This window comes from Epithele typhae (genome assembly GCF_022376455.1).
Source record: "Epithele typhae strain CBS 203.58 chromosome Unknown BXZ73scaffold_145, whole genome shotgun sequence".
Classification (NCBI taxonomy): Eukaryota; Fungi; Basidiomycota; class Agaricomycetes; order Polyporales; family Epitheliaceae; genus Epithele; species Epithele typhae.
Window position 1 is genome coordinate 20,686 of NW_025954336.1, and position 15,070 is coordinate 35,755.

The 15,070-nt window shown below is 58.3% G+C and overlaps 3 protein-coding genes across 3 annotated transcripts; 2 read left to right on the forward strand and 1 right to left on the reverse strand.

Annotated features, from left to right (window-relative positions):
• Positions 1-376: 376 nt before the first annotated feature.
• On the forward strand, positions 377-2,054 carry BXZ73DRAFT_82923 (uncharacterized protein; the record flags this gene model as incomplete). Its single annotated transcript, XM_048023819.1, is given in 3 exon segments — positions 377-658; positions 716-1,293; positions 1,313-2,054. The coding sequence occupies 3 exon segments, from the start codon at positions 377-379 to the stop codon at positions 2,052-2,054; spliced, it is 1,602 nt and encodes a 533-aa protein (XP_047871312.1).
• Positions 2,055-2,062: 8 nt separating this feature from the next.
• BXZ73DRAFT_57292 (ribonuclease P 40kDa subunit-domain-containing protein) lies at positions 2,063-3,276 on the reverse strand (the record flags this gene model as incomplete). Its single annotated transcript, XM_048021556.1, has 6 exons — positions 2,063-2,297; positions 2,349-2,489; positions 2,542-2,711; positions 2,774-2,922; positions 2,978-3,135; positions 3,200-3,276. Coding segments are annotated over 6 exons (930 nt in total), but the record flags the coding sequence as incomplete, so codon positions are not given.
• Positions 3,277-13,172: 9,896 nt separating this feature from the next.
• BXZ73DRAFT_82927 (uncharacterized protein) lies at positions 13,173-14,775 on the forward strand (the record flags this gene model as incomplete). Its single annotated transcript, XM_048023820.1, has 3 exons — positions 13,173-13,223; positions 13,288-14,340; positions 14,404-14,775. The coding sequence occupies 3 exons, from the start codon at positions 13,173-13,175 to the stop codon at positions 14,773-14,775; spliced, it is 1,476 nt and encodes a 491-aa protein (XP_047871314.1).
• Positions 14,776-15,070: the final 295 nt, after the last annotated feature.

Here is a 15,070-nt window from a genome sequence, read left to right on the forward strand (position 1 = left end):
TGGGCCAAAAATAGCGCGAGAGAGGGAGCAGACGAGGGAGCGGACGACACAAGCTGGCTTCTGCGCGCGGGAGCTGTCTGGGTGCCCAGGCACGCCTGCTGCGTCATCGAGCACCCCCGGCGCCTCCTCCGATGCGCAAAGCAGGGAGATCCGAGTCCGCTCCGGGATCGGCACCGAGTCACGACCACGCACATCACGCGCTCGCGCTCGCCACGACGCTCACGATGCCCACAGCGCTCGCGATGTACTCGTTGCTGGCAACCGTGGTGACCTTGAAAGCCACGGAAGATGGTATGCTCTTCGACGCCCATCTCTCCCGGGCTCAACACAGCGCCGCCCTCCCTGGCTGTGATCTCCTGTGCCAAGTCCACACTCCATGTCCCCCGCGTCCCACCAGGTTCTACTGGTCGACGAGATCCTGCGGATCATCATCGACGCGCTCGTAACCTACGACTGGGCACGACCGACACGGGATGGTTATGATCGCGCGAGCCGCCAGCGTGCGCTGTTCAACCTCGCGCTCACATGTCGCGCACTCTCCGAGCCAGCAAGTGATGCGCTTTGGGAAGCGTTCTTCGACGGCAACGTCTGGACGCTCATCCGCATAGGCGGCTTCCGTCGTCTTCCCCCAGGACCCAACTGGCCCGTTACCTTACCTGTACGTGCGTCCGTCGTATGTCGTCCATCGTCTCATTCATCGCTCGCTGTTATCCAGAACAGTGGTCCACTGATCGCTGACGACTGGCCAGCGTTCCGCCGCTGTGCTGCGCGCGTACATCAAATCGGGTACTGGTCGGGGAAGGGGTCCAACAAGGACCTGGAAATCCGTCCTTCCGTATGGGAGATGCTCGCCGACAAGCTCGGCGGTGAGACTCTCTTTCCCCGCCTCAAGACCCTCTCGTGGCGGGCGACCTATCGAGAGGCCGAAGTCTACCGGAGATCGCGGGTGCTGCGTGTTCTGGTGTCCCCCTCTGTCACCACCCTTTGCTCAGCGCAGGCCAATTGGTGGCCAAAACTTCGGAGAGACCTGAGCATCATCGCAGAGCGCTGCCCACACCTCCAGGCCATCGACGTCCGACACATGAGCTCTCTCGACGCCGTCTCCCTCGCCGCCTGCCGCGCCCTCCGCCGGATCGAAGTCGCCACGCTCACCGACAGCGCCCTCTCGTGCCTCGCGCACCTCGCGCACCTCGACGCCCTCCTCTGCCGCCACCTCAAGCCGTTCGAGCACCCCGAGCCCCCGCCGCTCTGGCCGTCCCGCGCCTTCCCCGCCTCCGCGCCTTCTCGCTGCTCGTCTGCCCGCCGCCCGCAGACCTCGCTCCCCTCTGGGCCGCGCTCGCCGCCGCCCCGTGCGCCGCCGCGACGCTCCCCACGCCGGCGCCGCTCCCCGCGCTCTGCGCCCCGCACGCCCGCTTCGGCGCGTCCCTCCGCGCGCTCACCCTCGCGCTCGCCCCGGCCGCCCCGCTCGCCCCGCGCTCGCGCCGCTGTACGACCTCCGTGCGCTCGAGTCGCTCCGCGTGGACGCGCCGATCGCCTCTCGGGACGCGGACGCGGCGCTCGTGCTCGCGGACGCGGACGTCGGGCGCATGGCCCGCGCGTGGCCCGCGCTCGTGCACCTCCGCCTCTGCGAGCAGCTCGCGCCCGCGTCCGAGCGCGCGCCGTCGGTGCTCGCGCTCGTCGGCCTCGCGGAGCACTGCCGCGCGCTTGAGGCCGCGCTTGTCAACGTCGCGGACGTGTCCGAGGCGGAGATTGCGCTACTGGAGGAGCGTGCCGGGGGCGGGGGGCAGCGGCAACTGGTGCAGTGGCGCTTGGCGGGGGCGCGGTGGGCGGAGAGGTTGAAGGTGGCGGACGCGGGGCGGCTGGCGCGCGCGGTGAGCGCACTGTTTCCGGCGCTGGAGGGCGACGGGGTGTTGTGCGCCTGGGAGCGGAGGGAGACACGGTACGAGAACCTGCCGACGTGGCGGGGCGCGACGCGGAACACGGCGGCGTATGCGTTTCTGCTGGAGCTGGACAGGATCCAGGCGGGGAGGAGGAGCGGCCGCGTGCGATCCTGACGACACCCCTATCCCCATCGTTTGTCCCGTCCCCCGACACTTTCAGCTATAGCCCACGAGCCGCTCGCACCAGGCTCCCCGGGTTCGCGTCGGTAGATGACCGTCCACGTATGCATTGAATCCGCTTGTGGAAAACGCGGTGGCGGGCCCTGGGAGCCGCGGTCTGGAAGATATGTGACGGGAGAAGTGGGGATGCATGATGCCGTGACGGCCACAAACTTGACGTCCAGGGCATTTGGGGACCTGGCGATGACGAGTGAACAGTCGTCAGCGTACCCAATCGAAGACGCTCACCATACTGTGTCAATGATGGACTTCACAAAACGAGGCGATATCAGGCCTTGCACCCGTATGGTGGTGACGTCTCCGACTTCAGACCGTTCCGGCGGCGTGTACACCGCGATGTAGGGATCGCACCGGTCCACGGAGGACAACCTGCGATCGCGTTCAACATTTACAGACAGCATGTAGGTGGATGGACGCTCACCTTTGCGACCCGATGCTAGCCAAACCGACCCATTCAAACAACGTCGACATCCGATATTCGAAGGCTCCGTCGCTTTCGTATTCTTCCGCTCCGAATCGATGATCTAGCACGGGAATATGATTACTGTGGTGCTTCCGTACCACGGTCTTCACATCGCAAGCAGCGCTCCCCTGTAGAAGTGACGCTCCCTCTGCTGCACAAGGGCACAGTTCAGCGTCACGCCGAGGAGCACAGACGTCGACATACCCTCGAGAAAATAATACGCAATGTTCCACGGAGCTCGTCGTTGATCCCATTTCTCCAAAGCCGCCAGTTCTTTTGAACCGCAGAGAGTTACGTCTCGTTTGGCAGAGTCCGCCTCGCGAAGAGAAAGTCGTATGACTGTTGCGCTGGAGTATGAGCATGGCGCTTGCTTGACAAGGAGAGCGTGGCTCACGGTGGACGTCTTCGCAGTCCTTCCACGGCATACGCTTGCCGACGATGCCGAGGGTTTCGTACGTGTCCTTGCTCACTACCAACGTGAAAATTCCCGTGGAGTCCAGACACCAGAGGTCTTCTCCGTTGCCCTCTGGGATGGACAGCGCGACGATATTGCTGGGCGATCAAGTGTGAGAATGCCCGCAGCTCAAGCCCGAGAGGAACGTCAATGAAATCAGACCTCTGGGGTGGTACCTGGCGGACATGTGTCTTCGCGTCTCGCAGAAAGTTTGTGAGGGTACTCTGCAGCTTTTGGTAGCGGGTTGGAGGAAAGCTGCCAAGCGTAGCCTCCAGCTCAAGGATGAGGGAAAGACCACGTCGATCTGGCTTTCGTGAAAAGGAGTTCGATGATCATTAAGAGGACGTCTCACTTACCTGCTGAAGAAAAGGATACGATGTGGCGAGAGCACGGAGTTCAGATCCACGTCCTGTCGATATGGATGTTCTCGCCTGATCCTCAGTTCCCATACTCAAAATGTGCGCTGACTATATGCGTTGAGAGGAGCTATGGATATGAGTCGGGTGTTCAGAACGTGAGTGCGCGGAAGGAAGGATTGGGCACATATGAGCGCCGATGATAAGGTGACAATCACGACAGTCACTGAAAAATACACGTGTGACTGTCACCGGTGGGCAAAAACATTGTTAGAGCAAGTGATAATTCATGTATGTTGGCAGACGTCGAATGAACGGTCTTAAGGCAGCGTAAAATCGCAACAAGAAGTAAAAGGGGACGAAGTAGATATTGAGCTCCTTCAGTCATACCGACTCCGTTGCTTCTCGTAGTTGTCCAACGCTGCAGCATGCAACTTCGTGAGGCATCGTCTAAGACTGAGAGGCATACATGAGACAAAATAGTTACGCAATGCAATACTACTCACTTGGTTTGCTCCTCGTAGTATTCTCGGATTTCGTCGTATCTCTTTTTACGAAGACGCCTATGGACTATCACCAGCGATACGGTGACGAAGACCATCACTGTGCGATAGTGGTGAGCGTAAAGAGCTCAAACAGCAACAGAAGGCTCTTGCCTGCGAGAATGGCCAGTCCAGTGATAACTAGCTGCCAGACCTCCACGTTGACGGGCGTACCGGCAGGGTCCAGGCATGCGCCAGCCACGCCGCAATGAGACTACACGCGGAAGTCAGACTAATCCGACTGCGAGCAGCAATAGCGTTCATACCGAACGGCATTCCTGGTCGGAAGTGCATGATAATCCGAGCTTCTGCGTAGGGACGCATACGCCTTCGGTCGAGTGGCAGTAGAACATCGGCGCCTGGCAGTTGTGGCGCAAGATCGTGTTCGTGAACTCGCCGTCCGAGTACGTCGCGGTATCGAGGACGCACGGGTGCCCGAGCGTCCCGTTTGCGTGCCTGTGAAGGTCGCCGTGTCAGTTCGATACACATGGGACCTAACATATGACTCGCGTACATGCACTTGGCCTTGAGACAAACAGCCTCCTCCGCATTTCGCACGCCTGCGAGGATGTGGGACTTCGCCGGGGCCGGCGGTGCGCACTGGTCGTCGCGGTCGTACTGGCACGTCTCGCCGACCGAGAGGAGTGGCTTGCAGCCGCTTCCTTCGTCTGGGCAGAACGTCCCGTTCTTGCAGAGAGGAGGGAGAACCGTCCCACGATCGAAGCCGAAGGGAAACTCGTCGCGTCGACAGAGTCGTGGCTGACACGTTCCGTTCGTTGGGCCAGAACAGAAACGGGTGTCGCCGCACTCCCCAGAGAAGTGGCCGCTGCTAGGGTCTATGCGGTTGTTCGTCGTGGAGCAATAACTTCCGAGTGCAACTGTAGTAGCGTGTCCTGCAGGCACGTAGGGAATGAAGGCGAACAGGTAAGCCAGATGCGCCATGAGAGGAGGAGCTTACAGAAGAACTCAACACGGTCAGCCTCTAGAGCCCAGACGGCAGGTGGTTGGGTTTCGAACCGGATTCTCAGCCCCAAGCCGGCCTCCTCGGAACATTCTGAGCTGCTAAAGCTCGAAAGTGCTATTCGCGGGTTTGGTCTCGTACGTGGAGACAGTGGTTTGAAGTCAAGTTCTAGGCGCCGGTTATCAAGTCGTTTTGGAATAGTGTTACGTAACTGTGCGGCAATACAGCTGTGGCCTGGCGCAGACCGCTCCAGCAGGTACCCTCATCTCCTCTCTCCTTTCCTCGCCCCAGTTCTGACCCACGACACATAATGGTCTGCAAGAAATGCGAGACTGTGCGTATTGAGCCCTGACTAGCTTGTCGCTTCGTGCTTACGGCCTCCCCAACTTCAGAAAACATCCAAACTTGCTGCACCTGACCCGTTCCAGTCGACCTCACAGTCGATCAAGGAAGGCTCGCGGAAAGTTGGGGAGAACAAGTTGTTGAGTAGGCCAGGGAGCTCTAGGAACAGGTTCCAGGTGCGTTCGCCATGCATTGCGGGAGGAAAGGTGCGGCTGACTGCAACTCCCTTGTCAGCCTTACCAAGGTAAATGCAAGGACTGCAAGTCGACGGTGACGCAGAACAAGGCGAAATACTGTCATGGTGAGTCTCGTTGTGGCCCTACATAATCCTTCTGCGATCAACAACGGTCTCTAGGCTGCGCGTATAAGAGAGGTGTGTGTGCAATATGCGGCAAGCAAGTCCTGGATACGTCGGGCTACGTCATGTCGTCCAAGTAGTCGTCAAGCGACACCACTTGTCCTCACTTGCTTTATGCCGATCGGTATGGTTCCTCGGACTGCTAGATCTGTACCTCCACGCAACTGCACGTCGGATGTAATCTAATACATGTATCCTTATTTCCAAGTCTCTGCGTTCACTTCGTTCAAGTTTGAGCGTCGCTTTCGCAACGCCGTGGTTCACAAAAACTTATCCAAAGACGAGAGTGCACGAATTCGAATCGGGACCGATATCTGTCTCTCCTCGCATCTGTCGGTCTGGGCCCAACACGTTCTGGAACGAGGCTGACCTGTTCCTCGCTGGAGTCAGCCCGTCAGCCCTGGTATGCCATATCACCCCGCAGTGTCGGTGACCTTCAGCAGGCATGGTTCGTACCAGAGCCTCGTCTCCTCGCCGTGCTCTCGCTCTTAGCCCATCGGACACACTAAGCGAGCACCATGGGTTTTGACGGCACCGAAGACGTACGTCTGCTATAGTCGTCCTCCACACCACCTTGACATGCCTACAGACGCTTTTCGACCACGATTTCATCAGCATTCCCGAAGACGAGTTGTCTTATAAGCCAAGCCCACTCAAGTCTCCCCTCCGCCGATGCCTCTCGTCGTTCTCCGCCCTGTCTGCCCCCCTCACCCACACCCTCCACCACCTACCGCGGTCCATCACCAACTTCTCGCTCTCGCCCTCGTCGCCGCCCTTCTCGCCCCCGCCCTTCGCCTCGCCGCCTACCAGCACCCCCGCTCGCACCCCGAAGCCTCCCCGGTCCTTGACCACCGCCGACTTCCTCCCCCTGCGCATGCTCGGCCGCGGGGGGCACGGAACCGTGTACCTTGTCCAGGACACCGTCTCCGAAAAGCGCCTCGCGATGAAGGTCATCGCGAAGAATGGGCTCCCGCTGCGCGACTACCCCGCGATCTTCTGCGAGCAAGCCCTCGGGCGCGCGTTCGCCACGCAAGGCTCGGGGGCTCCCGGGGCCCGCGGTGGGGACCACACCTTCGCGCCGCTGCGGGGCAGCTTCGAGGACACGGACAACTTCTACCTGCTCACGGTGCGCGCCATTTTGCCGTCTTTCCGTCCTAGGGGCGCCGCTGACCGTCCGGTGGTTGGGCCGAGCAGGACTACTACCCGCGCGGGGACCTGATGCAGTGGCTCAAGCGGCACGGGACCGCACCCGCGGCGCGGGCGCGGGCGTGGTGCGCGGAGCTGCTCGTCGCGCTCGAGCGGCTGCACGCGCGGCGCGTCGTCCACCGGGACGTGAAGCCGGACAACGTCATGCTCGCGGACGACGGCCGGCTCGTGCTCGCGGACTTTGGGATCGCGCGGGACTTCGCGGCGCAAGAAACGGGCGCGGCGTGGAGCGGCGTCGCTGCGTGGGACGGGCGGCGGATGGGCGGGGAGGCAGAGGAGGGAGGCGGGAGGGAGGTTTCGCACGCGTTGGTCGGGACCCCGGGGTACATCGCGCCGGAGGTCTACTCGGGGTGCTACTCGTATGCGGTGGACGTGTGGGGGGCGGGGGTGGTCTTGTATTGCATGCTGACGGGGAAGGTGGGTGTCCTCGTGAATCCGGAGAGTTGGTCGCTGACTCGTGGACTTGGACAGCTGCCTTTCGGATTGCTCCCGAAGACCCAGGGGTTGGCAGAGATAATCGATAGGACGGATTGTTGGCCTGCGACATTTGGCCTCGACGATGTTGACCGAAGGCTCGAGATCTACTGACGAAGATGCTGGAGAAAAACCCGACGAAGCGGCCGAGCATTCGCAAGTTGAAGAAGCATCCGTGGTTTCGTGGAGTGTGAGTCGAAGTGATATCGCGTCGCCCGTACAGCCGGAAACTGACCATAGTCCACAGGGATTGGAAAGCCCTGGAAGCGGGGATACCGACGTCGCCAGAAAGACCCACCCATGGGCTGGAAGTGCTTGTCACTGACGAGGTGACTCTTGCTTCGCGTCGACCTAATGCTAGTTTGCTGAAGCCGGCCGTATAGGACGTCGAGATCTCGTACGGTAGACCATACAGCGCCGATGGAGATGCACCACACCCATGGTTTGAGTGGACCTCGCCGAGCCTTCGCGTGCATGACGGGTCGCTGCGGTCGTCGACCGAAACGTCGGTGACTTCATCTACGTACTTCACGTGTTCTCCTGGGTCGGCCGAGTACTCGCAGCGTGGATTGCAGTGGGTGGAGGTGGAGGATTTCGCGGAAACGGTGGAGAAAAGACGTGTGAGAAGTTGGTTAAAATGGCGTCCGTTGGTGTGTGTAGACGAGTCCATGGAGTAGCATTCAATTGTGCCTTGTTCGGAGTAAAAATGCGCGGATGGCAGAGGGAAGCTGGGCAAGCAGGTTGAGATTGATATGAAAGCATACTGACCGCACATACCGAGAGCCACTAACAGTCTGCCCACTTGAACACCATCCAAATAACCCATCTTCGCCTCTCTTGCTCATCCTCGCCATCCGCCCTTTCCACGCTCCACGCTCGCTCCTCCGTCCCGCCCACTCGCCTCTCTTCCAGCTGCTCTGCAACGAACCCGGCCTCGGGCATGAGCTTCAGGAACGACTCGAGCACATACCGCCCCGTATGCAAGCCTGCGACCAAGTGTATGCGTGCATGAGGTGCCCGCTTCAGCGTGATTTGCAGCGACTTTACAAAGAGACGGTGCGTGTCCGAGTTCCACAGCGTGTCTGCGGCGAGAACGACGTCAAACCCAGGGACGGCATCGGTGTGTGCAGCCTGGGAGCGGAGAAGAGGAGAAGGATCGGATCCCCAGGCGAACGGGACGACGCGACAGCGGTCGACGGCTTCGTTCCGTTTGGCGTTCTCCGCCAGTGTCCCGATGAGGTCCGGGTCCGGGTAGTCGCTACAGGTCACGAAGACATTGTGGAAGGTTTTGGCAAGAAGGATGCTCGGTAGACCTGCGCCCGCGCCGAGCTCGAGGACTCGTAGAGGCCGGCTTTCCTGCTGAGTTATCGATGCGAACTTGTGTAGGTGGAGGTCGTCGAGGTGCTCAGCCACATAGAGGGAAGAAGACCATATCGAGGAGGCGTGAAGATCCCAGTTCGCTGCTTGTGTATCGGGGGTCATGAGGGATATGACCGGCCCTCCGGTGAATGGCTGGTACGTGAACAGGCTCCCTGCGGTGGAATGGGCGACGGGGACATGGTCGTAGAGGGATTCGAGGGAGTCAGAGAGAAAGTCTTCCGGTGCTGCTATATCTATCGTTCCCATGTTTATAGCATTCAATACCCGGGAAGTGCACAAAGGGCGGAACCAAGAGCAGAACAGAGAGGTCAGTGGTTGGCGAGATCAGGCAGGATCAGGCTCAAGGTGCTGAGTCTGAGCACACGAATTTGTGGAATGATTGGGCGGGTAAATACAGGTACATAAGTTACCGGGCCTTTAATAAAGATTTGCCGCGAGATCAACCAAGGATCACCGCAAGGAGCCTCTTGCTCGGCCACTCCCATCTCTTCTCATGGCAGACGCGTTATCTTCGTCCCCCACTAGGTCAGAATGCGCCTGCTGTATCCCGTCGGGTGGTGTGGTACTTACTTTGCGCGCTCAGGGCCCCCAGTAAAGTTACCTACAGCGGCCGGGCCAAGGTGTGTAGCCAATTCACCAGCGCGCCCCCGCGTCTTGTCTGGTGACCACTGACCGCGTCGAACGCGCGCAGAAGAAGCGGACAGTGCGCGACGCCACTTACAAGGACACCGGGTGTGTCTGCCCACGCGACGACCCCCCGTTGTCAACCCCTGACTTTCCCCGTCTCAGACCCTCCGAGAGCGAATCCGAATCCGAGCCTTCGCCGGCCAAGTCCTCTCGCGCAGAGAAGGTGAGTTTCTCCCGTGTCGGATTGTGGTTGGAGGCGGGAGCAAAGGAGGTGTTGCCGATGTACGCGGGGGCAGCTTGCGGTCGCAGTTAAGACGAGGCATGTTTAAGACCTGTCCCACGCTCATATTTCCTCCATCTCCCCCGCACCCCACCCACTGTTCCCTCTTTACGCGATCTCATCAAAGCTTTCAGATGTCGTCCAGAACGCCGAAGAAAGTCGATGTCTAGTGAGTCACTTGCTCTGCCTGTCTGCATTGCGTCCACGAACCTGTATCATAGCCTCCCCGGACCGTCGCCCAAAGCCACCCCTGCGAGTCAGATGGGCTCTGCAAAGAAGTCGGCAAGCACGAAGAAGCGAGCCCCGCATTCCCGTACCGGATCCGTCGCGTCGCTTGCTCGCGAAGACACCCTAGTCGGTGAAGAGCAAGTGTCGAAGCCGGTGTCAAAAGCTGGTTCCGTGGTCAAGCCCCGCTCTTCCATCCAGTGAGTTCTCTTTGATCTGTCAGTATACTATCGACTCATCCACACCCGCAAGACGCCTCGACACCTCAGAGGATCTCATAGACGAGGTATCCGTCTCAGGCGACACGAGGCGCCAGCGGAAGACGGAGGCAGACCGTCGTCAATTCCTGGAGGAAGACCCGAACTCCGGCGAAGTCGAGCCACATCGCATGTACTGCAAAGCTTGTAGCAAATGGGTCGACCTCAACCCCAAACTGAGGTACATAATGAAGCGTTGGGTGGCGCACCGCAAGCGGTGCGGAAAGGAGGAGTCGGAAAGGTGCGTCTTTGTGCTGCGTCTTCTACATTGCGATCAATTCGGGGTAGCTCGAGCGAAGAAGACGACAAAGACGAGAACGCTTCGGTGGCCCCTTCGATCACTGGCACGCCCGGGCTGAACAAGCGCGTCATGAAGGAGGAAGATCGCAAGGCGATCATCGAGGCCAGTCCCAACGCCGGCGAAGTGCTCCCAAACAAGGTCTTCTGCAAGGGTTGCTCGACTTGGATCAAACTTGCGACAAACACACGCTACTCCCTCTCACCATGGCGCAGCCATTCGTCCAAGTGCAACGGCGTGACGTGCGTAATTATGCTATTTTACCTGGGGAGATCTTCTGACAGCATATGAGTAGCCCAAGCACTCGGGTTGCCACTGCCCAACGCAAGCTCCGTTTGGTCAACGACTCGCAAGTCAAGGAGTTCGCCGAATATTCCATCGCTTGCGGTCACTGCAGCGTCGTCGTCAAATCCGAGAGTGACCGTGAATATGACCTGACGAACTGGGAACAGCACAAGACCACGTGCGAGTACGTTGACCCAGTCTACTCTGCTCGTTGTTTCAGTACTGATGGTTCGCAGTCGCAAACTTCCTTTGCGATCGCCCCCTTCCGTCGCCTCCACGGAGGAGACTGTGGTGGGGACGGAGCACCAGTCGACCCCGCAGAAGAGCAAGAAGCGGTCACGGGAGGAAGACGCGGAAGAGGCCCCCGACCGCACCGTCCGCCAACGCGGGGAGTCCTACGAGCCCACTACGAGCGAAAACCCCGGATTCTTGAGCTGGATCACCCAGCCGTTCAAGAACTTTATCCGTGATTTCCGCCGAGAGTTGTCTGGTTAGACACAACAACTGCAGCTCCTCGCTGCGTACATGATCGTACTTCGCGCACCGTTCTCTTATATCATAATCCCAACACGCTCCCTGCCCGTAGCCCTGTAATCCCTCACCCACTCTCCTTATATCTTGTGCTATATTTGTCGATAATCTACCGCCCTTTGGATTGTAATTACACCTCTTCCATTCTCCCCTGAAACAGTTGGGTCTTTGGTACAACGACTGTGTATCGTCCGCCTGTACTCCCGGCCTTGTTTTCTGACAATATACGTTGATACCCTGTATGGGCCACATTCCGGAGTCGGGGCGATGAAACAGGTCACAAAGCGTCTGCGGGCGGTACGAATGCGACGCGCGCGAATGGCCGAGAGTTGTCCCTGCTGGTATTCACCATGCACGTAAATTGCGACTCAGGCTACGAAGAAACAGCATGCCAAGGCTACAAACGCGTCTAGGTATGTGGCTTCCGCACATGTGAACAGCATCTCAATCGTGTTGTGTTCTTTGACAAACGCCGACCCTACCGCCACGAGCCTGATTCGATGCTCTTCGGTTGGCCAGCGGCACCGTCCTCAGTGCTCATGCAAGTGAGCTATATTCCCTGTTCTCGACGTGAGAAATTTTCATCGCACAGACAGATGCTGCGACGTACCAGACAATCATTGTCCACATCGATGTACCAGAATGGTTCAGCTACCGCTCCAGGAAACGGCTTGAACGCCTCGTCGAGGATGTGGAGGACGAGATCGTAGTCACGGCAGAAACGTATCCGCTCGTTGTAGTCGTAGTTCGACCACAGGTAGGCAACGAACTTGAGATCCGGGCCAATCGAGAGCGTACGCGAAGTGTCCAAGAGGAAGTCGCACTTCTTGCTAAGGTCTTCTGCCATGATTTCGAGGGCGGTCATCGTCATACCACTCGCCGATTTGCCCTCTCGAGCAAGGACTTCCTCAAAGGTGGGAACCTCGGCCGCCTTGTCAACGCCGGGTAGCATCCTGAGTTTGTGTCGGACGGCGTACTCGAAGGCGACGTCCAAATCGAAGGCGTAGCCGAATCGCCAGAGAGGGGGGCGATTCTTGCCATTATATAGCTGTGACTGGGGGAGCGCGGGTTGCGGCGCGAACTTGATGAGAGCGCGAGCGACACGCTACACACGCACCAGACTTTAGAAGACAGAGACGAGTGCACGGGAGAATGGTACGCACTGCATTGAAAGCCACTATCCATGGGTCGTTCTCATCGACGCTCACGTCTGCTTCGCTGTCGGTGGATTCGCTGTCGGTGGATTCGCTGTCGGTGGATCCGCTGTCGGTGGACCCACTGTCGGTGGATGGGGGAGGGGAAACATGGTCGGAGCTTGAGGCTGACGGAAGCATAGCAGTAGTGTCACTACCATCAGACTCGGTGTCGCTGTTGGATGGACGACGCTCGTCGGCCAAAGTAGGGTGCTTCATCGGGAGGGAGGATATCCAGTGTAAGGAAGCTCAGGGAGATGTGGAGAGCAGCAGGTTCAGGACGTCATGTATATAGCAACGGAACCGAATCAAACCACGCGTGCGATGTGGCGTGGGAACCCTGACGCAATCGAGGTCCTTCATCTTCGACCCTCTCGACCGTGCAGTGGCCTGGACTATGACTTGTCTCTCACGGCCAATTGTGTCGTCTTTGCGCTTGGACAAGGTGTTCATTATTCTGCTCTCACACGAACCCCGAAGTTCATTTGTTCTCTCACTGTCAATTGTTCTGTCTTTATATTCAGATGAGGAAACTTCATGCACTGGGATTCGGGAACTTGGCTTGTAGTCAGGATTTTGCAATTTCCTCATCATGATCACCGCCTATTTTTCTGCCTTTGTGTTCTAAAGAGGAAACGTTCTTGTCGCGAGACTCGCCCGAATTCCGACATATCTCCGATTCCTTTCCGCCAAGTGGACCATGCTTGTGCTCGAATGAGTAAGTTTTCATGGCCAGCCGCGACCACGATGTGTATATATACGTACGTGCAGATCCCGCTCTGAAACTTGTCGCCCACGTATAATTTCTCCCACCGACGATATGGCATCACGGCCTTCGCGTCCACGCGCGGGGAAAAAGACTGCTAGGCCTGTAAGTCCATCATCTCGAATCTCTACTCTACTCCGGTTGCCAAACCTAAACCATTGTTCTGTAGCAGGCTCAAGAGCCTCCTTCGCGAGAGATCCCAGCAGAACCGACAACTCTAACCTACACTCTGGCCAGATTCAACCAGATGCTTTCCCTTCTTGTCCAAGACGCTGCAAGACACCAGCGTTTTGAGGCCTACCTATACCCCCTCTACAACCACATCGCCACGATCCAGTCAATGACCCTCGAACTGCCACCGACAGATGATGCCGGGCCATACCTCGGCGCTTTCTTGGCCCCTCAGCCCTTATTGGGTTTCAACCTCGCCGAGAATGAGGCGGCTCCCCAGGATCCTGACTCTGACTCGGAGGAGGCCCCCACAGTTACCACTGCTGCCAGAGAAGCCGCACAATCTGGCAAACTCATTGGGGATTTCGCTCGTGTCCTCGGTCTAGCGGTGAATCCCGATGAACTTTCCTCGAAGCACCGACACCATTTCCCCTTCTCGCGTCAGATCATCGACATCTGGGAGCTGAAGCGCCAGTATCCAGTCTCCAGTTGGTTTTCCAAGCAGGCCCGGGCAGACGCGGAAGCGGTGATGAAAACTTCCTTCGAGCAAGTCTATAATCAAGCCATGATCGAATTCCTCCACAACCCTGATCTCAATCAACTCTATTCTTTCTTGATTGTCGGCGGTCAGTTCGCACAACTCCTCTGGGAGCGACCCGAAGATCTGGACGAGGATACGTATGTGAAGGGATTGAAGGAAATCCCAATCCCTCCCGATGCCTCGACCCTAGCGGAAGAAGCGCTCAGCTTGTTTCGCGTACGGCTCGAAGAGCAACTTTCGATCTTCCGTACTCGAGCGCTTCCTCAGGTGCTATACGCCAACGAGCCCGTCTTCGTTGTTTCGAAATCCGAAAAATCCCGATGGCACAATAAGAAAACCAAGATGTTGTCAGCTCACTACCAGGCGGTTACGCTTTCACCCGCGTTCCTCCAAGCTCTGGAGTACCCGCTCGTTGCGCGGTTCAAATCACTTCGACGTACTTGCGACCTCTTTGCTCCACCGGGTGGGTTTGTCAACACTAACCCTCCCCCGGGAACCAGGCGCGGGTATGTGCTTCTGTACGAACACCTCTTGAAGATTCTACAACACTGACATGTGTTTGACTCATACCAGCTACCACAATTTTTCAACATGCTCCAGAAGAACATTCGAAACAAGCCCATCCAGAGATTGACTGAGAGGTTGAAGGCTGCAGGATTCGTAGAACGACAACTAGAAGCTGGAGAAGCTGGCACGGAGGACGGGACCTCTAGCGCGTGGGAGCCTGCCCCGCACTCTCAGGCGAGCAACTCCTCCACCGATACACGAGCGACCAACGACTACGTCCCGTCAGATGACGTCTCGTCAGAGTCCATATCGTCAGAATCCGTCTCGTCAGATTCGGAGTCGGTGGGGGCTACGCCAGCGGGGAGACGGCCGAAGTATGGACAACAGCGCAGTGGTTTTGTTCGGGCCCGCAAGTCAGCGATTAACTTGAAGAGGTGAAAGGACGACAACCGGGATGCGGAGTCAGGACGGCGAGGACGAGGGCACAGATGATGGAGACGGAGACCACGACGGTAGAGGGGGAGACGATGACGGGGATGGGGGCAGCAGCATGGAGCTGGAACGCGTCGCCGCTCAGCGCGCCAATGTGATGCCGTGTGCCGCAATCATGGCGAGAGTTCGGATCGGAGGGGAAATTGGCGGTCAGGTATCGACAGCGGGGACCAATCAGTGTTGGGAGACACGAAAGCTCGTACGAATCGAATATTTATTAATGTGAACGTGTGATGGTCTT